The 27,250-nt window shown below is 37.6% G+C and overlaps 1 protein-coding gene across 3 annotated transcripts in view; it reads right to left on the bottom strand.

Moving 5' to 3' along the window:
• fign (fidgetin) overlaps positions 1-27,250 on the bottom strand; it is a 226,150-nt gene that overhangs the window by 54,206 nt on the left and 144,694 nt on the right. Inside the window, exons 1-2 of one of the 3 annotated variants that reach the window (XM_067444577.1) lie at positions 21,709-21,999; positions 20,921-21,032 (exon numbers count right to left, since the gene is read on the bottom strand). The exons of 1 other annotated variant lie outside the window; for it this stretch is intronic. In XM_067444577.1, coding sequence (XP_067300678.1) covers positions 20,921-20,945 — 25 coding nt within the window. In that variant the 5' untranslated portion in view covers positions 20,946-21,032; positions 21,709-21,999. Of the gene's footprint in view, positions 1-20,920; positions 21,033-21,708; positions 22,000-27,250 lie in introns of those variants that run through there. One more of the 3 variants, XM_067444578.1, reaches the window with a different exon arrangement.

Here is a 27,250-nt window from a genome sequence, read left to right as displayed (position 1 = left end):
TGTTCATTATTTATTTTGTTGGACTTTATGTTTGAGTTTATCTGCATTTTGGCCTTTGGGCTCAGTGAAGTTGAATTTAAGTTACATGTAAAATAAAGACATGTTATGTTACATTGTGATGGTGTTTTCTAGTAGGGACTAAAGAACAAAATATGTTTATCAGCTGAAAGGCAGAATACAAATTTTGTATAAATACATAAATTTTATGTTTTAATAACTTAGACATTATATAATAGTTTCAGCTTATGTCGGTAACATTTCTCACATTGTCCCACACAAACTTAGTAATCGTCCCACATTTGGGTTTTTTTGGTGGTGGTAAACCTAATCCTGACTCCTGAATATTTAATTTAACTTACATTTTGTTCTTGCACTGATGTTAAATTTTTAGCCATGTTGGACTTTGACAGTCAGTTTGAGATATAGGCTATATTAGATTATTGTGTGTATCGGATAGTTTACAAAATCAAATAATTCTGACAGTTTTTGCCTTTGAAATGACTGGGAAAAGTGTCCCAAACAACCTGAATTCACACTATACTCTTTGAAATCAATGTTGCATTATTTTGCTTGAAACACCAATTTTTTACCCCAATTCTTTACCTCACTTTTTAAAAAAACAACAACAACAAAAAAAGTAGTTTCAATGTGGCTAGCTACTTTTTGATCGTAACTTGTAGTGTAGCTACTTTTTCAAAATGGTAGCTTGAATGTAACTTAACTACTTTAACTTACAAGTAGCTTGTAAAGCTACAGTTTCAGAGTCACTTCCTCAACACTGCTTTTTATATCACACACCATCTGATTTGTGGTTTGTATGGGAGAACTGGAACACTTTTCGCCGGATCTCACAGCGCTGTTTAGTGCTCGCGCGTTCGAGACGGTCAGCGAGTAAATGCATTCGTTCCAAGCTCACGCTGCAGTGTGTTTTGAGCCGAGCTGATAAACGGTCCATGTTTGCCCTTTCAACATGTTTGCCATTTAATGTTTCTCATATGCAACAGAAATGGCAACACTTATCAGTCATTGCAACTAGTGTGACAGTCTGTAACAAGCATGCGCAGCATTATCTGCATAAACATTATATCGAACACTTAATTTGAAGAAAATTATATCACTATAATCATCGTTATCGTTTTATTGCCCAGCCCTAATTCAATGTGTCACTTGGTGTTTCTTTTTTTTTTTGGGGGGGGAGATTATGTATTCAGAAATGGCTAGTACAATTCACAAATAATTGCAAAGTAAATCCTACACCAAATTTTCTAGCTTACTATTTAGTACATGTAGTTATTTAATATTACTAAAAAAAAATACATTTATTTTTTTGTCCTTGTTCATGTACATTATACACCTTGTTAAATGTACTGTCGTTCCTATGGAACATTATTATGTACCATAGTAATAACATTAAATTATTTATAATTACATGCAACTAACCCTCAATCAAACCCTAATACAACCCTAACCCTAAAAGTACATGTAGTTAATGTATATAAACGACACCTTAAAAATAAAGGTATAACCATATTTTTTGTAAAACGTGCTCAAATCATGTTTTATTTACAACCTCGAAAAATACTTTTTTACCATTTATTTTTATTTTAAAATGACACAGCTTTGTAAATATTAGTCAAAAAAATTATACAAAACAAATACATATATAATACAATAAATAACGACTATTACCATGCACAGTATAAACAATTTCTAAACAAGTACTTCTTTTGCAAATCAAGAACATTGGTTGCACTTTAAATTTTTGCTTCTAAACTGCGACAATAACACAATAGAAAGACTTTCGGTTTACTGATTTTGTATTCCTTTGTTCCCTCATTTTCTCACACCTAAAACAATGCCCTTTTTGCTGGTCTTCCATTTTTTGATGGAAGAAATCGATCACCTAATCTAACAATTTTTTTAAAAAATCCTTTGTTTCCAGTATTTAAACAATAGACAGGTTCACTAGCGTTAGCAGCATTTAGCTCTAAAGGAACCCACAACACAAACAAAAGATCTTTTATTAGGGTGTCACACTGTAGACAAACATGAGGGTGTCTCACAAATGCACAGGCTCTGTTGTTTTGTTTTATTCATCTGTGTCTGAGCTGTGGAGGAGAGATGAAAAGAGAAGCAGTGTTTTTTCCTCAGTGACTGGTCTCTCCAGTCTGCATGTCTCCAGTCATCTGTCACTGGTTTACATACATACAGTGACACCTCCAGTCTCCATGGGAAGGCAGTGTCACCGCGCTCCCCAGCTAAAGGCTGACTGGGTGGGTACGGATCTCCTCCAGGTACCCCTCGGGAGAGACATTAGGCCTTGGTGACAGCATGACAGGCCCACACACACACACAGATTTGTTCTCTGTTTCTCTCCCTCCACAACACACACACACACACAAGCCTGCGATGCACACAAGAGCACGCTGAGGCCTCCTACACAACCCCACGGTTGCATAAAGCACAGATTTTGCATAAAGCGCTGACTTAGCTCCACATAAATTTAGTCAGACACAAAATTATTTTTCAACCCTCCTCCCGGCCTCCAAATGCAGAACTTTTTTGGAATGAATAATGGAAACAAAGAGGCGAAAGGCTTTGGGGAGCATTAAAATGTGGAAGAAATTTCGTCAGGGTATGGAATGAAAAAAATGCCTGTACAAGCCAGACAGACTGGAATAAAACAGAAAAAAAAAAAAGTCCAACAAATGCTAAACAGAACTTGAGGCAGTTCTCTAGATATTGCCATGAAATATAACTTATACAATGGTATAAATATTGCATCGTTAACAAATGCAAAAGATGTAACACATCTTCTCAAAAGCTCAAAGCTAAAGAGAGCTTGTACTTCCCACCAGGGACAACTCGAGTACTTGACAGAAAATTCAGCTTGAGTTGAGTTTGTGGCATGTTTTAATTGCATTGCAGATGATAAGAGTCAGACGGACATCTTTGACATTATGTCTCGCTCTTTTCTCAGCTTCTTGCAACATTAGTGTCGGCTTATCCAGTTAAAAATAGCTGTAATAATAAATGTTATTAATAACGCTTAAACGCAAGTTCAACTCCGTCCAGCTGTTGTTAAATGCAAGAAAGTGTCGTACAATGCATGCACCAGTTTCCAACAACAATCTGGTTTTAAACTAATCAAAAAAAAAGAGAATTATTTGGCTAACATTTGTTTTTTTTCCTTTTTTAATGAAAAAGAAACAAAGCAAAACAAAGAAAAAAGTCAGAATGAAACCGAAGTCTTTTCTTCCCCATTGTGACGTACATCCGAGTGAAACGGCTTTTAAAATAAGAAGAAAAAAAAAGTCAGACGGGACTTGATTTTGTCCATTGGGAATTGGTTTGCTATTGGTGGATCTCATGTGGGTGACAGGTCAGTTGTCCCGCCTTTGCGCCAATAAACGCGTCATCAGAGAAGAGATGTCACTGCAAGAGTGAGGAGAAGATATTTTATAGGGCTGTCATAGCCTGGGAAAACCCAGACAACTTCCAGCAAATTTAGATTTGCTCTGCAAGTAGTCCGGCAAAGAGCCCATTCAAACCCATTTCTAATCCGTTGAAATTACGGCACCAATCAGACACGCTGGGGCGGGCTTTACACGATGACGACAGCACGGCGACGGTGAAGCAGATTTTGATTATTATTAAGATCGATGCTGCCGTGGAACAACACACGTTTGAATCAGCTATCGCGTCTGGTTTAAGCCATTTTAACTTTTCCTTTTCGTTAAAACCTGAGCAAAGAACAACCCTCGGCTACCAGATGCGGATTACACCGGCTACTGTGATGAGGAGGATGGGGAGTGTGTGTGTGATCATGTGCTAACATACACACACAGCTCTGGATCTGGCCTTTCTGTGCTTATTTCCTCACACTAGATCTGGTAGTCATGTCTGAAAATGTTCTAACACATCTGAAATGACTGAATTTCAACAAAGTTTGTGAGACAATTTTCCAAAGACTCCTTAATATTATTTTATGTTCAAAATATTGCAAATCGCGTTCTAATCGTAATACAGTGTTTTACAACGGGGGCGAATGCGATCAGAGCTTGATGTTTTCTGTTCGACCGTCAATCCGAGATGTTTCAATCGGTCTGAGATGCTATTAGGTTTTACAAATGTTCAAAAATGTTGATGGAGTGGCAGAGGACACCAGCTGTTATCATATTTCTTTTACAACAATGGAAAAAGTCATCAGAAGCCATTGCAACATCTTCCATTAAATCACAAACAGAGAATTGCCGTCTCAGATGTTTCTCCGTCGCTCTGCAAACGTCATCGTCCGTTAGTGACGCCGCTTTGGAAATGATTTGTCTATGAAACTTTGCCGGACATTAACTCAGTTACGACTGAAAATGGTCTGGTTTTAACAAGGCTAGGGGCTGTCTCGATTCCCCCAATTCAATGAATACTCGATTTAAGATTTACTAGACGTGACGCATTGCATGGACAAGACTCCACAAACCGCATTAATTAGACATGTTGCTCGGGATTTCAAAATAAGTTTAAACCCTTGCTCTGAGTTTGCATGTTCTGATGTCCTTGTGTTCTTTTACAGTGGAAATTACAGTGGCTTTAGCATTTCTATCGTAAAGAAGTGGACAAATGTTAAAGATCAAGTGTCCATTTGAATTAAATGTTGTTTGGCCAATATTAAACCAGGATTTGATCTGCTGTAAAATGTAACAACATTCACCAGCCCTCTGCAGGTATTTGTTATAATACATAATGTACATATGATGATTGTTTATATTGTATATCATGTTATTTTATTTAACAATGTTGTTCTATAAAACCAAATGACTTCACTTGCTTTTGATTCTTTATTTGAACCAAATATTATTGCCTCATTGTTATTATATATGTATTTAAGTAATTTTAAAGGCTATTGTTGGCTTAGGTCTGTTTTTATTACCACACACACACACACACACTTAAACTAATACCTGGAAACGAATCACGTTTTAGCGAAATTCACCATTATGATATTGTACTCGGTGTCTTTAGAAAAGTTTCAATGCCATTTGCTTTTCATCTTACTTCTGTGTGATGCCTAATGAAGTAGTGTTATTAAGCTCAGTTAGGGCTGGGACAACGCGTCGACGTCATCGATGACGTCGACGCAAAAAATACGTCGACGCAAAATATGCGCGTCGATTCGTCAGATTCAAAATAAAGATGGCGGCGCCGGAGAGTAGTAGCAACCATAGATGTACATAATAAAGTATATTATGTAATTAAGTATATTATTTATTATGTATATCTATGGTAGCAACACGAGTGGCTCCTCAGACTTTCAGAAGTGCAAGGCTTGCGGGTTGGCCACAGTCTATGCGGGTTGGCGCGCGGTGCGCACGGAGCATCACAGGCATGCGCGTCTGTGTTAAGAGCGCCTGCTCCAGGCGCGCACGCGTTTTGTTGTCACGGCTACATAAACAAATTTCTGCACACAGGAAGACAGATGTTTTGGTAATATTTGATGTATTTTAATCACAAAAACAAACGTTTGCATCAAGTGAAAGCATCGGATACATTGGCTACGTTACCTACATAATAAGCTGTTTTAAATTTAAAATGTTCCAATGTCTAATCGCGCTGATGTGACCGAGGGTATCCATCCTCTAAGTGAGCAGTTTCATCCCAGGACTATTCCGGTTTTAAACGGAGTATTGGCGCCCGTAATGCACTCTACATGTAACTTTTTTCACTGTCATATGCCGCGGATGCGCGTGGCGTTTCTGTTGCGGGTCAGCCACGAGGCTGCGTGGCGTTTTCTCTGCCTTTGCACACTAGAAGCGTGTCTGACGCGGCGCTGCTGCTGCTATTGATGCGGAGGGAAGCCCTATTCCTAATGTTAAACATAAATAGCCTACTGATACAGCAAAGAAAACGTCGGGAGTAGCCACATATCTATGGTATTGACGGCAAATACTAGGCTACAGAATATTTCGTTCTGTATTGACAGTTGCAATATTTCAAAATCGATAATTGACGTTTTTTATTATTACAATTAGGCCTATATCTGCATTTATGTAAACCTACAGACTTTCAAACATGAAAATGTAATTTAATAATATGTATTCGTGTCAAAATTATATATAAACATCTTTTCCTATTCTATTTTGCCTGGAGACGCTCCCAACACACGTGAAAAATAGGCGCTCTTCTATTTCTAGCATGCACGCGTTTTCCGCGCGTCACAGTCAGTGTGCAAACTCCAACCTGTTAACATGGGAGCCGAAAACAAAAACGGACACGCCACGCAGCCGAGACGCTCACGCTTGCAGTGTGTCCCCAGATTTGATTAACCAACTTGTTGATATTTAATCGATGGGCATAGCCTGTAGGCTGAGTTGCATACATAGAAAATATAATATATATCGTATAATATGTTTCTTTGTTGTAGGTTAATACTTATTTATTTGTGTGTGTGTGTGTGTGTGTGTGTGTGTACTTTATGTTTTGAAGGTTTTATTGAATGCATTGTATAGTCTTACTTTGGAATTTTAAGAGCAATAAACATATATTGCAATGTTAAGGAATTCGTTTTTTCATTCAGATAATTAAATCAACATGTATAAATTGCTATTAGGCAATTAATGGGGAGATAATCGGTAATCGAATCGAATCGTAACCGAATCGGACAGGAAAAATTAATCGTTAGATTAATCGATGCATCGAAAAAATAATCGCTAGATTAATCGTTTAAAAAATAATCGTTTATCCCAGCCCTAAGCTCAGTGCTTCTGCTTTTCCATAAGCGCCACCAACTGTGGCATTATCTTCCTGTTAACACTGTGAAGCTTTGAAACAACTGGACTTGGAAAAAGCACTATGATTACTCAATACCAAAACAATCGTTAGTGACAGTGAATTATGAAGATTATGAGGGTGCATTAACAAAAAATAAATAATGACATGCTTGAATAAATCATTTATAATAAATACGGCAATATTCCAAAAATAAATATTTTAAAGTGTTTTTACTGTTACACGCTAAGGTGCGCTATACGCGCCTTCGGAATGAGTCCAGAATCTCCTGATTAAAAAACAGGCGAAAAAAGCAGCAGAAAATAGTGATAGCATATAAGCAGACGCATATGTAAAATAACACACTCATCAACATTAAACATCATAAATCAAAACTGCCTAATATTACTGAAAGAAATGTTGACCCAGGACGAGCTCCAGGACTGTGAAGCTTTGGGGTGTTGATGGACTCCATCTCCTCCATCATCACTCTGAATCTGATCCAGATCTAGTCTTTGATAAAAACATGATTTTCTCAGCTTTTTGTTAAAAACGTTGCTTTTTTATGAAACTTACCCATATTCAAGTGTTGATAATAAAAGAGTGCATGAAGCAATAATACATCTATGTGTTGTTATTTTTGTTGTTGTTTAAAAGCAGAGGTTCTGTTCTTTCTTTTGACATATTGCTTGTTCAGATATTCATTCAACAAATTATTTCATTTTTGTGAAAATGATCAAAAACGCTGGCAGGGAAAGAGTTAAATGTTTGCAATTTTGATTGGACTTCAATTGGTCAAAAATGTAATTGTTACATTAATAATGATAATGGTAATAAAATACACACACACACACACACACACGCAATACCATAAATAATTTCATGATCGATAATCTCTGTCACTTCCAAGTACTTGAGTACTTGTCCAACGCCTAGTGACCAGTGCTCGAAACGCTCTCCTATTTCCTCAGTAAAGAGCGACGCTGCTGTCCACGGTCACACATGAGAGTGTTACACAGCACATTAGCAGCTATTCTGGACGGTGAAAAGTCAACATTCCTCCCTGAGGTGATTTCACGATAATGAACACAAAAGAGGTGCCAGCCCTCATAAAGCTCTCGGATGATGCTGAACTCTATATGAGCTCTTTCTCTTTTAAATTAACGCAATTCCATGTGGACATTTAAAGGGATCGTCAAATAGGCCAGACCCTAAACATGCTTTACATAGCAATCCATCTCTCAAAGAGGATGGCACACCTAGATATGGCATATTTCTGCATATTAAAATAAGATCTCAGAATAATTACGATTTATAATTTTTTTTTCCCCTAATACAGTGATAATGATTTAAATGGCCTTGTAGAGATACACATACTTTCAATTTCTCTGCTGGGTCATAAGTTTGTGTTTTCGAAATACATTTTGTTCCAAATATACAAAATTCAAAAGATTCAGGCTAGTATTGATGGATGGCAGATTTTTTAAGCAAACAAATAGACAACAGAATTACATAATACTCTTTCTATGATGAGTTACAAAAATACTTCACTGTTATTAATCTTATCAATTGTAAATGTTTTGCTATTCAATTTTACATGCAAGATTTATTTTAAAATAACAAAACAACAGATTTCACCATGTCGTCAAATTTACTAAAGGCAACAGCAAAATTATTCTCAAGCAGGGATGTGCAAAATACATCAATGATATCAATAACCGATATTTTGGCCGATATCAATAACCGATATTTTGGCCGATAAAATTCACTCCATATTTATATATAACTTTTTTTGAGAGCCTGATTGCAAAAACAAAAGTCTTCATTAAAAGCCAAGTCCCAAACACACAATCATTATAATTTTATTATATCACATCTATATTATATATTTACATTATATTACATCTATATGACAGACTTGGGTTGCACATGTTGCACTGAACAGTATTTTCCTTTTTTTGAAGTTATTCCAATCATATTTCAAGCAATTCAAAACAACCATGGTGAAACTGAAGTGTCTCAGCTGAAGGTAATTATTTATCTGCTTTATTATCCCAATTTTATTATCGGGCCGATATCGGAAACATAAAAAAATGAACCTATATCAGCCAAAACTGATATGGTGGCCGATATATTGTGCATCCCTGACAGCTATCTTTTCTGTACTTGTCCAAATTTACATAAAGCAACTAAAGATAGGAGACTTCATGTGAATACATTTAAAGCAACAGATTTTTAAAAAAATGCTTTAATATAAATCAATCAAAATGTAAATCAGTGCATCCCTAGCATCAATCAAACAAAATGCTGATAAGATAGAAAGCATATAGCATATAGCAAATATAGAAAACCAAACTTGATTCGAAGGCCTCCAATAAAACTCCAGAAAGTGCGGAGCTGAGAACATCAGCTATCCAACAAACAAACGTCATAGAGAAGATCTGCAAAACTCTCTGTGGAAATGTGGCGGTTCATATGGGAATCTCATTAAGAGAAACCTTCAGGCTCATTCCAAACCAAATTGGTTCTACTTAGGAGTGAGGAAACAGGGTCATCCTTAACGCCTGCTGAACGGGGTGAAAAGGAAGGGTGGGGGTGCAGAAGATGGGGGGGGGGGGGGTTGTTCAGACATCCTAAAAAATAAAACCGAGCCTAAGCCCAAGGGAATGATCATTATAATCCACTCCTGCTAGGCCTCTAAACACTAAACGTTCCACATATTAATCAACTAAATCACAAAAGGGAAGTCTTTTGTTTAGTAGCAATTACACCACCGAATATACAATTAAAAAACAACTGTATTTTGATCTTGTTCTGCTTATAATATGCTTGATTTAATCTTCACACATGTTGAGAGTGCCAACTTAAAAAGTGAGCGGTGGACTTCTTATCGCTTGTGTCATAACTCAATATTAACATACACATTAGCATACAATACAATTTCTACAATTAAATTCATGAAATTTACATTTATTCCATAATTATCCATGTTGAAGGGCATGAATGAAGGGCGCTTCACGCAATTTATGCGACCAGCAGATTCAGTGATGTCCTTTTATGCTAATTTGTAGGTTAATAATTTATGGGAGTTTCAGCAGATGCACCTATATATATTTTGAAGTTAATGTCTGTTGTTATACCACAAAATTATTAAAATAATCAATAAGCATCAATACTTTGAGCAAGTGGAGAATAATAGCTTAATCCATTTAATTAACATGCCCCCAACCCTAAAGTATTGTTGCTTTGACGAAGATACTTGACATTAAAAAATGTACAGGTTATCCAGAATAAGAGACTTTAAACAGCACAAAAAGATTGAAAATCAATACGAATCAATACTTTGGAAAGTGGAAAATAATAATAGCTTAATCAATTTATATTCCTCAATTTCTCTGAAGTGTTGATGCTTTGATCATAATACTTGATATTACAAATTTACAGGTTTATCCACTATATACGAATATACAATTATTGAAATAAGAATCAATACTTGTTGGAGCATAAATAAAATTGATTTTGCTATTATTCTCCATTTCCCCAAAGTATTTATGCATTGATGATATACAAACCAAATACCCAAACAGAACACAAAATAACGAAAGTTACACAAAGAACATAAAATATTAGTTTAAATGTGTAAATAATGTAGGATACATGCAGTGACATTAAACACTGTGCTAAACCCATTTTACTTATGTAATATCGTGCATTTCAAAGTGAAACAGGATATTCAATTTCAGAAGCATCGATTTATACCATTCTGATAAAATATAACAAAATGTGAGCCATTGAATCATGCACAATTCGACCAGGAATGTGCATTAAGAAAGTAAATAGGGTCAATTCTGATTTTCCCATTGACTCTGACAAGAAAATGCACATAGGTTTTGGAGCCAAAAATCAACAAATGGCGAGGCTGTCAGCCCTTCAGGGCACTAAATGCAGGGTAATGCCTATGAGAGAGAGGTAGGCCGTGAAAGGCTGGGGTGAGTCGGGGTCAGCGGTGAGCTGGTGAGCGCGACAGCTGAAAAGCGCAGCTCTGCAGACTGCTGGGATGAGCTAATTACATTAGCACCCATCATTAGCACAGCCAGCCTGCCACCTCAGCAGCCAGACACACTCGCACAGCCCGGCTGAAGATGACCGGCCCTGCATTCTGGTGGCTTTACTACCTGAAACCGACTCCTAATGGAGATCGCGGTCGTGACAGAAGTCTCCGGGCAGCTGTCTGGTTTGTTTAAGGGATCCAAGATTATGCCACAGAAATAAACACCTCATTTAAGTCGGTTTATAGGGAATTGTTTTGAGAATGTCTGCTAGCTTTTCTAACCTACAAACACACAACTTAGACTCTTCTATCAATTATAATCTGTAGTGGCGTAATTTGAATTCTAGGATTTTCTGAGAGAAATGTCAAATTTTGCAATAACTTATTTTAAAAACATTCAGGGCAAATAATTCAAGGCTAAAAGTGCTGGATTTTTTTCAACCCAAATTTTGGTCAAATATGGACCAAATAAGCCTTTGGATTACAAATGTAATTTAAAATCTTTTTAAATAATCAGTAAGCATCAATAATTTGGTGGAGAATAATAGCATAATCCATTTTATATGCCTCTAATTTCCTAAAGTATTGATCATTTGATTAAAAATATTTGGCAATTAAAAAAAAATACAAATAAAACAAGGAATGCACAATATATCGGCAACCATATTGGTATAGGCCAATATTTAATGTTATCGTTATTGGCCCGATAAGAAAATTTGGCAGATATATATTAATCCGATAAATAATGTATTATGTCCTTCGGCTGAGACACTTCAGATGCACACTGCTTGGCTTTGAATTGATTGAAATATTATTGAAATCACTTCAAAAAGAAAAATAGAGTTCAGTGCAACATGTGCAGCTCAAGTCTGTCATATGTTATAGACTACATACAGTTATAATAAGAACATCATAATTGTGCTTAGGGCATGGATTTTAATGCTGAGACTTTTGTTTTTGTAATCAGGCTCTCAAAAATGTGGATTTAGAATTAATTATCGGCCAATATATCGGTCATCGGATATAAAATATACTAAAAAGAATACATACAGGATGGACTAAACCTATAAAGTTAGGGCCTGGTTTCACAGACCGGGCTAAGACCTAGCCAGGATTAGCCCAATTTAGGAAATTTAAGTAGCTTTTAATAAATGTGTCTTAGAAAAACAATGGCAGAGGCATATTTTAAGATATATCTGTGCTATTTGCTTCCTGTTAAAACAGATCTAACATGCATTTTAGTCTTTTTTAAGCCTCGTCTCTTAAACCGGGGGACGTACGCAAGTGCTGCTAATGCAAAGTTTCGCCTGTTGCATTAAGTGCACACTTCAAGTTATTATATATATTTTTTACACAATATGCACCACTGAAAATTAAATACACAAAAAAAAGGAAGGTATTTTTCACTTTTTTGCATTTGATTTTCTGGATTATTCTATGGCATTGCTACTACTCAGTTTCATATATAAATGTGTTGCATTTCCAGTAAAAACTATAAATATGATATAAAATTACTGATAGTATCACACAAGATTCTGTCCATACCGCCCACCCTAAAAATCTTAACCCTAAAGCCAGTGAGCCACGGTACGGCGTTCTTCCGAAGGCCTGCCGCCTCAAGCCTCCACAGCACTTTCCCCATCTGCGCTCGCTCCTGCCGGCAGGCCTCACATGGCTCCTCGCCGCCACACTCAAGGTTTCTCCTATCAATCCTTGGCACACCGCCAACCTGTCAGCCAGCCGCGCTCCGCCGAGGACGAATAGAGCGGCGGGAAGTTAGTGCTGGAGCGCGGCATCGGCGCGATAGCTCACGTCTCCCCATGATCATCAGCCTAATTAAGATCTGACTGCTTTTATGTGATCTTTAGTAGTACATCAAAATATCAATTTGAGACAATTAGCTGCTGAACGTGATAACTCAATTCATCATTCCTGAAGGATTTTTTTCATTCTTCCTTTCCCAGGCACAGAAGACAGGGGTAGAAAAAAAAAAAAAGAAACAGCCAAAATATTGGCTCTCACACTGAATGTTTTCTGCCATGCATATCAATGGACACTTTTTTTTCTTCTCTCAGAGGCTAATTTCAAGACATTAATTACAATTTTATGTTCTCATTAGATGATATAATTCCCTCTCCAAGTCGAGCTTCAAATGACTGTGATCTCCACTCGCCATGTTTTCCCTGGCTTAGGGTAATTCACATGAATTTAAATGTCACGAAACATCAAATAATGAATTAAAGAAAGGGATTTTAGCAGCCCACAATAAAAGAAAGTGATGCTTATAAAAATGAACTGGGTGGTTTTCCCATCAAAGCTATAATAATAGAGACGAAACCCTTCAAAATATCAGTGCAAACTAATTCCAAGGATATCGTATTGTAATAAAAGACATAAGGGTGCACAAAAAAGTGATGCATTGTGGGTCAGCTAAAGCCTTGAGCTTGCAGTCAACAGCGAACTTGTTGCATATGCAGCGTCTGAGGCGTCTGAAACACAAAGAAAAAATATATAACACGTTTGTCCCACTCTACCCGAGAGCTTCTTTTTGCTTCGATTCAATGACAGTTTATTTCTTTACTACATTCGTTTCTCTAATGTTTCTCATTTTTATGCATTTCCAGACACTTCAGCAGGCATACAAATCCCTCTCTGAACACAACAGAACGTCTTGAAGTGGGACTGAAATTGCTCGTCTCATTTCTCAAGGTTGTTCAATGATAAAGGACGCATTTCTCGGCTGCAAGCGAGGTATGGACAATTCTTGCGTGCCCCTGCTATTCTAAGCCCTGAGAAACCAGGTGACATTGGTTTGTGATTAACAGTTATTCAACTTAGACCAATCGCAATAACACAAATGCATCTAAGGACTTTGTAGACTAAGGATCTGAGAAAAGGGCCTTTCTTTGCAACCTTTAAATTGGCAAAACGATAAAATCCTGTAACCAGCCGTCAGTTCACACCGAAACAGGACGTCGCAGGCATTCGAGGTAACAAACAATACCCTCTGCGACGCATCAAAAGTAGGCTACGCTTCAAAACCGGATAGTTTGGCATCAAAGGTCAGAGCAGAAATAATTATTGTCATGCGTTAAATATTCAGAAAAGTGCAGATTGTCTTTCATGGTGAGGTGCAGGGTTCGCTCTCAGCACGTCTCCTCCATTTCCCTTCAACTAAAGAAGAGAACATGTCTTGTTCTGCAAAGCCCATTAAAAATCAAAAAGTTTAGTATGTCTAATTAAAATGTAAACAGAGTAATGAAGACATCAGTGATTTAAGGCGATGTCTCTCTCCTTGCCACTGGGGGTATGATAATTACTCAAGCAAATGTGGGAACGCAGGAGAATCTGCGCCCTGCCTAGATTAACAGTTCTGCTGCTAAAACTGGTTTTTCCCACCAGGGGATTGAGTGTTCGCAACCAATCCCCAGCAGGCAGTGCGCTGCCACTTCGCTTTATGTAGCCAGACAGCTTTAGTGACCAGGGACAGTGAAAACAAAAGCTCCGACTCATTGTTTGAAATGGCAGAAAAAAGACAGGACCAAAGCGCCGCTTATGTTCCGATCTAATAATTCAGATTGTTTGTTTGAAACGCAGGCGTTGCATTAACTCTCTCATCTTTTTTTCAATGAGAAAGCGAACATTTGTTTTTTTCCTCAGCCCTGTAGTGAATTAGTGAGTCTATCGGAATAAACAAAGAGAAACACATTTGCACGGTTAACATTTCTCTTGAAATAAGTGGTTTGCAGTGACTTTAATATGGTTTTATGATTGTTTTTCTCTGATGTAAACCACGATTGAACTGGCAAGTTTGATTCATTTCAGTGAATCGGTTCAAACTGTCCAAACTTTGATTCAACAATTCATTTGCAAATCAAGTCGCTTAAAACTGTTCACGGAAGCGTTTCACACGTTCAAATGTTTTAGTAAAAATATATGCAAGTAAATTGCTGTGATTATTTTAACTAGACCTTCATTTTAAAACATTTCAGTGAATCAGTTCATACTGTCCGATTCAGTGAATCAATTCAAAACTCTGATTCAACAGTTAATTTGTGACATTGCTAAAAAATCTTCACCATGAATTCAAATTTCAGTAAAAATACATGCAAGTAAAAGGCTGTGATTATTTTAACTAGATCATTTAACATTTGAAATTGATTTAATTAATCACTTTACACTGTCCATTTCAATGAATCAATTCAAAACTGTGATTCCACAATTGGAATCACAACGTCGACGAGGGACGACGTCGCTAAATACAATTTTCACTGAAGTGTTTTTTTTACACATTAAAATGTTTTAGTAAAAAGTTTATTGCCCTGATTTTTTTAGCTAGATCTCCATTGTACTTCTGACATTAAATATTTTAAATAATTTCAGTGAACCAAATTCAAAACTGATTAAACAGTTTGTAAAATGTGTTAGTAAAAAATATATGCAAGTAAATAGTTATATTGGTGCAGATTAATGAAAATAACTACCATTCTTCCAAGTGTTCATTCAGTAGAAAAACAGTGTGGATTATTCATTATATAACTTTATTTTAACTTACATTAACTAACATTAAACATTTTGAACACAACAACAATGACTGCCTGAATTTAAGTTCAACAAATAAATAAATCACTCTAATAAGCCATTTGAGAGCAAATGCATAAATATTACATCATCAAAAGGGTAATAAAATATTTTCAGGTAGTTTTAGCTTTAACAGTCTAACCTGAACTATACAAACAGAGGAACCAATTCCTGCTATCAACAAAAGCAGAAATATTCTACAACGTTGTGTGTTAACATCCATCCTGAAAGAGTCAAACCTTTTAAAACGGAGCCGACTGTCAACAGAACGTGATTTGGCTTTGTTTTGATTGTTATTGTTCTGCCGTGCATGCGTGCGTGTGTGTGTGTAGCCTGCCGACGTATCATAATGAACGGGAGTCCAGTGGCGTCCTCACTGCCGACTGTCAATCACGGTTACGCGGCGGTGCTCGCTTGATCAGATCACATCGCCGGCTAAGTACAGATCAAACCGTCCTGACAAATGTTAAAAACACCACATTTACATGGAGCCGGCAAGCGTGACCCTAATGAAAGAGCAAAGACATTGAGACAAACACCTTTCAGTGTCTTTCCTTACATGATTATCGACTAGAATAACCCACAGCGAGCTAAATGAATCAAATCAAGCATTCTGCAAATCAATACGTGTGGCGCGCTTAAGTCCTCATTTGTTGATTCGCCCCGTGGAGAGGCCGAAAAACTCATGAGAGATGAGGGCACTTCACCTCTGTTCAGGTTTACAATGAACCGCTACATCTTTTACATCATCAGACAGCTTTTTTGTCCAATATCTCAATGGCGGGAACATTTACTAGAGCAGAACGCCTAGAAATGTTTTGCTTTTGGTGGATACGATCATTACGAGCACAACAGCCGTTTAATAATGAAATTCAAGTGACTTAAGCAAACAATAGTACGTTTAAGGAATAATACATGGAAGGTTAAAGACAACAGCCTAAAGCATGAACACTTTCTTCAGAGCCGAGAAAGCAAACCAGAAATCAGGCCTATGTGTGCATTTTAAAAAACATACATACATCCCGTATGCTGTCAGTCACAGCGAGGGAGGCAGAGAGAGGCCGACAGACAGAAAGTGTCTAAATGAGCTGGTGGAGAGGAGCGGGGAGGGGGATGTCAAGGATTCACGGTCCTTCATCTTTGCAGTAGAGCAAACACATCTCTCAGTATAGCAACAGACAGCTGCAACCACTTCCAAATGCACTCTAACTTAGATCAGTGAAAGAATTGTCAGCGCACACCGAATCATACGAAGATAACACAGCCAGCTGCCACGAGAAAGAGAGAGCGAACCCTGCGTGGAAATGAAATTTGTTGCGTTTGCACGCATCCGTCTCCCTTGGGGTCCTTCCTCAGCGTTCGGATGAAAAGCGCGCGAGACTACGCTTAACATATTTGCTTAAAGATGACAAGCCGCTACTGATTTCATTTGAGCCGGGCTTTTGTCTGAAACCGAGACAGGGGGTACCGAATAAGATTTGTTACACAGACTGACAAATGTATCCGTCTGTACGGATGAGTGTTTCATCAATTTGAAACGGCCCCCGAGATCCCCCAAGGTGCTCATCCGCCAGCGAGCCGAGTTAGTCTGAAGGTTCCCTTTAATTGTCACCATTAGATTGAGATAAAACCTGTCATTCTCATTTATACAAACAATCCCAGGAGGCACAGGCCACTTACACGTCTAACGCACCAACGCTGGGCTTCTGAATCTCAAATACCGGTAGACCTACAGCACGATGCTTGCTATACATGGACCGTTTTCTGCCATTTACATGAAGAAACATTGCGAAAACACACAACATGCATGCACTATGGTTTGTGGCTCGTCCAATAAGAATTTAGAATGTGAGATATTTATTTTACAACCTTCTCATCTTTAACAAATAGTTTTTTACCTATGCCAGATATTGTTAATTTTATCTTTTAGTTGACATCCACAAACCTCCAAATAAAGTTTCATTTGTAAAAATGTCAATCAATAGATTAGCCAGAAAATATGCATCACCATATGATTATTTATATAATCCTTTTTTTGTTGTTGTTGAATTTCTAGCAAAAATAACTGGGATTTCAAATACTCATGCCATGATAAACGCTTTTGGCCATACACCCACCACTAACCTGCAACTCACTTAATTGCTTAAGATTCACATACAGATTCAAAAAAAAAAAAAAAACTTTCTTGTACTATTCATTCTTTTAGAAACATTCTGTGGTGGGCTTTGTTACTAAACAATTAATAAGGCTGCAATCTACTGCAAAAAACAAAACAGAAAAAAGTACAAAAACCCCCACAAAACTATATAACCCACATCATGCCATGGTGAGTAATAGCTCTCAATCCCAGCATGATGCATTTGCTTCAAAAAGCTATGCCAAACACAGATCAATAGATGACTCTTTCATACACTGTAAAAAATTAATGCATGCAACTTACTCGTATGTTGTTTTTTTAAGTGTAACCAGTTGAGCTTGATTTAGAGTTATTAAATAATTTAAGGTAATTGACCTGAATAAATCCAGATGAAACGTTCTAGGTTATTTGTCGAATCATTTTTACAGTGCTATTTAAAAAAAAAAACTACAGTGCATTTCACGCAAACCCTCCAAAGTCCAAACGTTAATGGCCACCCATGAATATGTAAAAGAGCGATCTGTAAACCAGCAGAACAGAAGGAAATTGAAATATGCATATTGAAAAATATTATATTTACACCAGATATGGCCGGTCATGTCAGATGTGAGAATTCAACTGTTTCCTTGATGAAACAATGCTTTTGCCAATACTAACACATCAAACCAATAAGCAAGTTGACAAAAAAACACCTGGCTTGCTCCAAATAAATGCAAGCTTGATGACTGTGTTACATTTATATAGGCCTTTATGTTTTTAGATGCATATTTTAAATGCAGTGTTTACAATACTTTCACTATAAAACTCAAATAATGAGATCATTAAAAAATGATAATTTGTGGAAAAACTGCAAAGTATTATAATTTTTCAAAGCTGTTGATTTCTAAATGTGTTGTCACAAATTTGTGAAATACTTTTCCAAAAAGAATGTGTTTGAGCCAATAAACTGCAGGATACAGGCAGCTAAATGCAAATGACAGTGCAATCAAATGTCATAAAAATACAAACTGTGATGAACATTACAGCCAACACTATCACTATGTTGACTAAAAAACCCTCAAATAAAGAGACAGATAATTACAGAAACATTGCGACTTACTGTTGAAACTGCACAGTACACTTATATTTATAATAGAAACGTGGTCTAATTCTAAATATGTTTATACTGCCTGACCCTGTGACAGATTCGTGCAAGAATGACAAAAAGGAACTGCATGAAAAAGAGAAATAAATACATTAGAATGACATAAGAACGCCAACTAACGAACATTGAAGTCAACACTATCACTATATGTTTGCAATTTGTCAAAATATTGCCCAAACGCAAATGTCAATCTAATCGTTTGCACGCATCTGCTAATTGCCGCGTCAGCTGCGCGGGCTATGATCGTCTTCCATAGGACAGTGTGTATAGCGAGCTGCCTGTAGCCCTGTGCTAGAATGTCAACACCAGATACATCAAGCAAAGAGGGTGCTGAAAAGGGGAGGGGTCAGCATCTGTCATCACGCACACCACAAAACTCAACATGAGGTTTCATGTCAACCCTGCGGACTCACACGCACACAAACACACACACAGGCTCACGCAAACTGACATGCCGTGCAATCAGGAGTGTGTGAAGCTGTCGTGTCGTTTAACATGCTCATAAAGCCCAGCCTGAGGTTAAATCGGGACCGAGTTAACGATAACAGCGCTTTCACACGTCAGCCGCTCGCTGCGCCCACAAGGAATCACTCCGAGCACCAACCTAGCACATCACTTAGTCAAAATAGTATCATATTAAAAGCTTAAAGTATACTTATTAATAACATTTACACCTCAAACTCATATCTGCAAAGCTAAAATAGGTCACTGATGCCCGTTGTGTTAATATACCTCTGCTAACTGCAGTGCATTACACATCTAATGGCTTATTAGACCTCCCTACAGGAAAGAAAAAACACATGCTCAATGTCCACTTTGATTAAAACACATCACAAAAAACACTCTACAGTAATGAAATCACTCATCGTGTAGTGCGTTTTACTATTGATAGAGCTGAAGAGGCATGGAAAACACACTTCAGTCTTAGCCAGGCCATTTTGATTGTGTTTTTAAATAACAAAATGCAAATGCAAGAGGTATTCGGAAAAATAACTAACATTATAAATGAAAAAAAAAAAAATGGAGAGATGTTTTTGTTGGGTAGTCAGTTGGTTACGTGTGAAAACCAAAGGTTTGAATATGAAAATGTAAAACAAATCGACATGCAATTGCCTTTAAAAAAAAAGCACACACTACGAGTTTGCAAGGACAGTGGCGCCGCGTAACCTTCAACAAATCAATTCCTGACCTCAAGTTTCCAGTCTAGCACTGACTCTTAGTTCTGTGGATGTTGTCAAAGAAGGAGAGAAATATCCACAAGTACAAAGAAGAAAGGACATGCATAGAAAAATAGCAAAATGTGCATAATGCAGGGCACACATCAAAAATGCATGCAAATATGTTCAAGAACTATAAAATGTAGTAATATACAACCTCACTGATGGATGAAGTCCCGTATTAAGGCTGAAAAATGTATGCGGCCACACAGTAATTCCTTCTGGTAACTTCCCTATGCTTCCCGCTTAGTGCTTAGACACTAAAAAAGTGAATATATACAGAGAGCAATTTCTACCTAATCTCTAAACATTGTGTTGTGAGATTGATTTAGTATACCAAATAATATAATTGGCTTGAATAAACCAAGTCTTTGCAGATATTACTATAGGCTATATTAAGCTGTTTGAGAAAAACTGCATATGATGCATATCACTCCAGAATGAAGCTTTATGTAAATTACAATTAAGCAAATACCAACTCCATAAAAAGCTAATAAACTCACTCACTGCCTCGCTGATTTTTATCTAAATATAATTGGGTTTAGATGCAAATTCAAGATGCAAAACAACTAGAGCCTAGATATACCAAACTAAACATTAAACATGAATAATAATTTTGCTTGTAAAAGGGCTCGGTTAAGTATACATTCAGATATTAACGTTACATGTTTTCTTTAAATACATAAAAGATAATACATATTTAAAGAGCTCGCGCTTAATTCAAAAATAAGTTGGTCGTCATCTTGACAGTTAGTTGACATTGTGTTAGTTCTGACAGACTGAGGTAAACATGCAAATTTACACAACTTTTATACAAACACGCTTCCGTTAGATCAAGATATATACATTAGGAATGTTTTATGCGAGTGACATTTAAAAATAACGCTTTGTTAACATGCAATCTAACAGGTTAGATAAATATATATGCCGATTAAAGACTAGCACGAATTTCATGACAAAACTAAAACACAGCATGCAAGCACAAATGTAACAGTGTATGCCAGAATATAAACAATAAATCAACGTACCATGTACACTGGAGCTAGTGATCATCTTCTCAAAGGCGAAAACAGGAGAAAGGAAAACGTGAATTCCAAAGGTTTCTTACAGCCACTTTTTCCTCTCAGCTATCGAATTACACTGTGAAAACCAGGGGCCTTTTCGTCAGGTACTCATTTAACCTACATGCATATAATTAAGCAGGCAAAACCAACAAAAGCTCTTGGACAACATGTGAGAGGAGGAGAGAGAGGAGGAGAGAAAGCGAGAGAGAGAGAGAAGGGGGGAAAACACATGACCACGACAGCGAGCTCAGCTCATGTCAGTTTTCCTCCCGATATTCTCTACATGAAGACATGCATTGCATGTCGTTTTACTTTATAAACACATTTACGATCCCCAAAAAAGTCAAGTATTAAAAAAAATGCACGTATGCATGACACGCGAAAAAAAATAAAAGAAGAAGAAAGGCTGCTAAAACTTTTCCAGATTATAATTGTGTATAATGCGGCTCTTGTGCAGCAGAAAGTTACTTTTAAGAATTTCAACCCCACCCACTCTCACTTTCCAATGCAAAATCGAATTAATCATATGCAACTATTCAACTTCATCCGCCTGAGCGTTAACATCCCGTTGCACGCGCGATCGCGTCTCGTATCAAAACACAATCCATGTATTAGGATGCGGGCAACGCGAGCGCTTCATTTCAGCCCGGTGATGCATTGACTGGACATGCGTTGCGATAAAGGCAGGCGCTCCTCTCCTGTAGTCCAGTTTAATTCCTAATTTCGGTGGAAATAGCTGGGTTAACTCTTACCTGTTAGTATGACAGGATAGCCTCTCGGGTTAGAGCGGCATCGATCCGACGGGCTCGCTGATGAATGCTTCTGCGGGTTAAGCGACTTGAAACCATTCCAAGTTAGTGTGGGGAAGACTGACCACTGCCTCTGCCATGTTGGAATTTCAAACCCCAAACAGCTGCTCTAGAGAAGCACAGCGTGCCGCAGATTGCGCATGCGCGCTGCGGGAGAGCCAAATTCAAAGCAACGGTCAGATTTGCCTAAACACTCACTGTCCTGTCACAGCACTCTGACAGGGTACTATCTGTCAGTGGGCTGTATATGGACTTTAAAAGATGCATTTATATAACACAAGAAGTAAAATACGTGAGTATAATATTTAATATTATTCTTATATTATAAAATCCACATCGTATGAGCGAAAAACGTTCAACAAATCGCTGCGCAGCAACCGTGGCGATCGAAAAAATAAATAAAAATATTAAGCTGATTTTTATGATTTTTATAAAATAAATAAGGCACCCCAAGTGTGCTTTATTGTAGGCTATTGTATATTAAGTGGAAATTGCACATATATATAGCTACACTAAAAAAATGCTTGACTAAAAACAACCCATATGGGTTGAAAATGGACTAACCAAGCAATTGGGTTGTTTTGGGTTGTCTTAAGCAACACCAACAGCTGTGTTAAAACAATCCAATTACTGGGTTAGTCCATTTTCAACCCAACTTGTGTTGTTTTTAACCCAGCATTTTTTAGAGTTTATATATTATGGACATTGTCATGTTAGATTGCCATTAATTTGTTTGGCAGGACTAAATAAATAAAAAATGAAATTAGTGCTGGTGTTACTATTCCTCATTTTCAATATCATGACTACACCCACAACAACCTAGCATTTTACATGAGCAAGCACCAGTCACATTTTTTTCTTCAAAAAAAAGAAAAAGGAAAGTGCTCTTTATTGAATGACACTGAGGATTTTTAATATAACATTTCCATTAGTTAAGTAAAAGTAATGTTTTAATTATTGAATGCTATTATTTATGAATTGTGGGATTTTATTACACACAAGCCATTAAAACAAATGATTTGATCTTTATTTTATCTTATCTGTGAACTAGATATTATACCTTTATGGGTATATCTATCTGAGTTTTTTGGGGAGGCAAAATGAAGGGCAAATCTTGATGTGTCTTAGAGGAATCACATCTGAGTTTGACATCCTGTCGTATATCACACCATGACAAAACCACTCCACACCTCTTCTCTGTCGTCTCCCAGCGCTCTTTTGACAATCCGGAGGGACCTGGCTGAGGACCTGGAGTTTAGACACATGATGTGTACTGTGGAACCCACAGTCCCAGCATGGCTCTCGCATTCGTGCGCTGGGGCCTTGGGTTGATGCATCGATCTGGCCCTGAGCGTTCCCCGAGGAGTTTGCAGGCCATTTCCAGTACAGCCCCAAAGCCTTTGGAGAATTTCTGCCCGTCGGCAGTCAGCACCGCTCCATTCAGCCTTTCTAACAAACGACTGCTTGCCGCACTCCAAGGTAATAATTACTGTACTACTTCAGACTCTGATCGGTGGATACCAATTGAGTCCCTCTTTCTTTTGTTGCATCTCAAATGTTGATTTGATTGAGTCCCACCACACCTTGCAGCCCTCATTATGTCTGAACAATATGTATGTGATGAGGGTAGAGGAAGCGTGCAGTTTAGGAGAGGGGGGGAAATAGCATCCGATTAAATGCTGCAGACACAAATGGTAAACTGGACCAGACAAACAAGAACAAAGAAAGAGAGAGAGAGAGAGAGAGATAAAATTGCTCCGTTTCAAAACCCAGTGAGCTGCCTATTGCCTAACTAAGTTAAACCTCATAAGTGACTGATTTTGAACAAGTTGCTTTGTAAGCATGTCAACTCATATTCATAATGTTGGTTGTGTGTGACTGATAAGGCCTATTCCGTATGCACACACTTTGGGACAGAAAGGGCACAGAAAAGGACGCAGTTGAGTTGTAGCAACCTGTCACTCACGTGAGATCACGTAGACAAAATCAAGTCCCGCCCTACATTTCTGTCTCGTTCAAGAAGTAATTTCACTCAGATGTACAGTATTTCACAATAGGTAAGAAAAAATATGATTGCAATTTCCATTTCATGCCAACTTTACATCACACACACACATATTTAATTAGATTTTTTTAATCAATCCACCTTATTCATACAGCCTACAAAGCTTTGCGCGAATTATGGGTTTAACTTCCGTTAAGCTGTAAACAGTTAGTGAAAGGCTCGCTCTATGAATGCAATGAGGTTGTTTTTTTTAACTGTGTACAATGGGATGACATTATTTCACTCACCCTTCAACCATAGAACATTTAAAAGTGTACAAGCATTTAATAAGGTACTTTCAACAGACCATGAAAAACCCCAAAAACATGGTGTTCTCCACAGTAATAACGGACAGGTTTAATATTACTGTTATTATATATATATATATAATAACTAATATTAAACCTGTCCGTTATTACTATTACTGTTATTACTGTATATATATAATGTGTGTTAAGGGTGGAACGGTTCAAATTACTCACGGTTCGGTTTTTATCACGGTTTTAGGGTCTCGGTACAGTTCGGTTTGTGCCATGTGCAGGGTATTTAGGACATTCGTCAATTAAAAATTAACAAAATAAGAACAAGTACTCAAATAAAAAGCAACAGCACAAATACATAGAATAGAGCAAAGATGCATATAAAATAAACAGTGCTTTTCTGGTTTTCCAGGTACAGAAAATGAATAATCAATATAAAATAACATTGCATATTATAATCTTCTTTTGGTGCCCTAGACGCAGTGCTGCTCCTTACACAGAGCGTGTGCTGGGGACGTTGTGCGTAATATCTCTGCGCCGCTGCATCCATGGTACGGCATTACATTTCCTTGATTATAACGCAGGAATGAGAATATAGTTCCTAGCCATATCAGTCTAGAAAATCACAACTTTACATTTTCTGTCGGTCACAATGTAACTACAGAAGAGTCAAGTTTTAAATAGGAAAAATATCGAAAGTTTTTGGTCATTTTTGTGCGAGATGCTAATGGTCTAATCAGATTCAATGATCTATGCTAAGCTATGCTAAAAGTTCTACCGCCAGATCCGGAGTTTGACTGAATGGATTAGAAAACGGCAAAACTCAACTGTTTAACTCTAGGGGAGTTGGAAGATGAGCCTATTTTCAAAAAAAGATGAGTGTTCTTTTAAATGAGTTTAGTTTAAACACAACGTGTGGTGCTCAGGTCTCACCTGCGCTTGAGCGCTATCAACAGTCACGTTCAAACAGATGGCACTTGCATACAAGAGTGACTGTTTTGTCTACGCTTTTTGGTCATCACTGTTGTTGTAATGTATTTGGAAGCCAGAATGTGTATCTATCGACAAAAACATAAATGGAGGGTGGAGAACCGCACGGTTCGATTTTTTACAGAGGACCGTTCCACCCTAAAGTATTTGTTTTACGTAACATATAAACCAAAACTGTTAGTAAAAAATATTCATTAACTTCAGCATTGCGTGATACTATTTCAAAGTGATTTCTGTCATTTTGACAGATTATAAATTGTATTTACCAGAGAAAACAAACCTGGAAATAGACGTGAGGAATTGAGGAGAAAAACAAGAGATTATTTGCGCATTCCAGTGAATTATTAATGGGATATATCGTAAATGATATCAGGAGAACAGACCAAAAATGTCCAGTATATGTCGTCATTTTTCATACTATTACAGCAGAATGCAAAGGGAAAAATCTAAATAATCACAAGGAAAGACTGCAGCAACTGAAAAGAGCTCTTGCCGTAGATATTCTTGTTATAAAACCACTTTAAAATAGCAAGCATGGTGTCTGAAAATAAGAAAATTGACAGCTAATTCAGTCAAACTGACGGATTGGCTTTATTTGTAGGGCAACCTCATGATTTGAAATCATTCGTCTCAGTCTTTTTAAGTTAAAAGTTCCCCAAACCAGAAGTGCCACCCATTGTTTAAGACGCAGTAGGCTCGTCAGGAATAAGGTGGATACTTTTTGGTGTTAAATATATTAATATAATCACATTTCGCCCTCAACTGAGTTTGGTACATTGCATTCAGAGATTGCATTCGCTGAAAAAGACTACATGCAATGCCACCTTAGAATTTGGCATCTTTGTAATACCTTTTTGGAAAAGTCTCAGAATACTCTTAAAAATCTTTTAAGAGTTCTTAAATGGTTCTTTGGCAGGGTGTATGGTTCTATGAAGAACCTTTAATATCCAAAGAACATTTCCATTGCACAAAAGGTTCTTTGTAGTGCAAAAAGGTTCTTTAGACTATAAAATAGTTAGAAAAAATGGTTCTTTAAAGAACCTTTTACAAAATGGTTCTTCTTGGCAGTGGTTCTCAAACCTGTCCTGGAGTACCACCAGCCCTGCACATTTTGTATGTCTCCCTCATCTATCACACCTGATTGAACTCATGAGCTCATTAGTAGAGACTGCAAGACCTAAAATGGGTGTCAGATATAGGGAGACATACAAAATGTGCAGGGCTGGTGGTACTCCAGGACAGGTTTGAGAACCACTGTTCTATGGCATCACTGTGAAACCCCATTTTTGGTTCTTCCTGGCACCTTTATTTTTAATGTTGTACTCCTCTAAATTCCTGCCTACTATGTAGGCAGCTCGCTAGGTATTGGAATAGAGCATTCAAGAGAGAGACAAGCTCTGTCAGCACTGTAGATGCAATCAGGATGGTTATTAATCTCCAGGTTGTCAGTATAAGAAAGTGCTGAAGAAAAGCTGCCCATTAGTATTGGTGTTTCTCTACCTGCGCACGGCACGAGCACGATGCAGGAGTAATGCAGGAGAGCCTGGCTGTCTGCTGCCTTCGACCATCACTCTAAGGACGAGAGGTCAGAGAGAAAACAACCGCTGTGTAGACTCCAGCCAGAGCGGCCGCCATTGTCTCCCAGCCGCATATGAGAAAGTTCTCTCTGCGCCTTTTGTCCTTGTGTCAGCAGGCAGGACATTCTAAATTATTTTGCTCAGCTGCCTCCCTGAACTCTTGCTACGGCACGTCAACACACACATCATCCAGACACACACATACACACGCACACACACACACATTGGAGACGTGAGTGTGTGCCTGCACTGCCCTAACATCCACCACAAATCCTCAAAAACACTAATACACACACACATAACACACTAGCATAACATCAGCTACGGATGGAGCACGGCTCCGGTTTCTTGTTAGTGTATTGATTAGTCATTTAATTGGTAATTACTGTTCAAGTGCACACCGTTCCCTTGTTGTGAGGAAATTTTGATAACATATTTAGTCATTTGAGCTTGTTGAATCAAAATATTCTGATGAGATACAACAATGCATATTGACATAATTGGCTGTACATTGTTAAACCAATAAGCCACTTACAGTGATTTTACAACGGGATGTTTATCAAACCCCTGTTTATACTGACAGCCATTAAATACCCAGTCTCTGGTTGCTCGTA

This window comes from Pseudorasbora parva, chromosome 5 (assembly GCF_024679245.1).
Source record: "Pseudorasbora parva isolate DD20220531a chromosome 5, ASM2467924v1, whole genome shotgun sequence".
Taxonomy (NCBI): Eukaryota; Metazoa; Chordata; class Actinopteri; order Cypriniformes; family Gobionidae; genus Pseudorasbora; species Pseudorasbora parva.
Note: the sequence above shows the minus strand (reverse complement) of the source record. Positions and strands in the feature narration are given on the sequence as shown.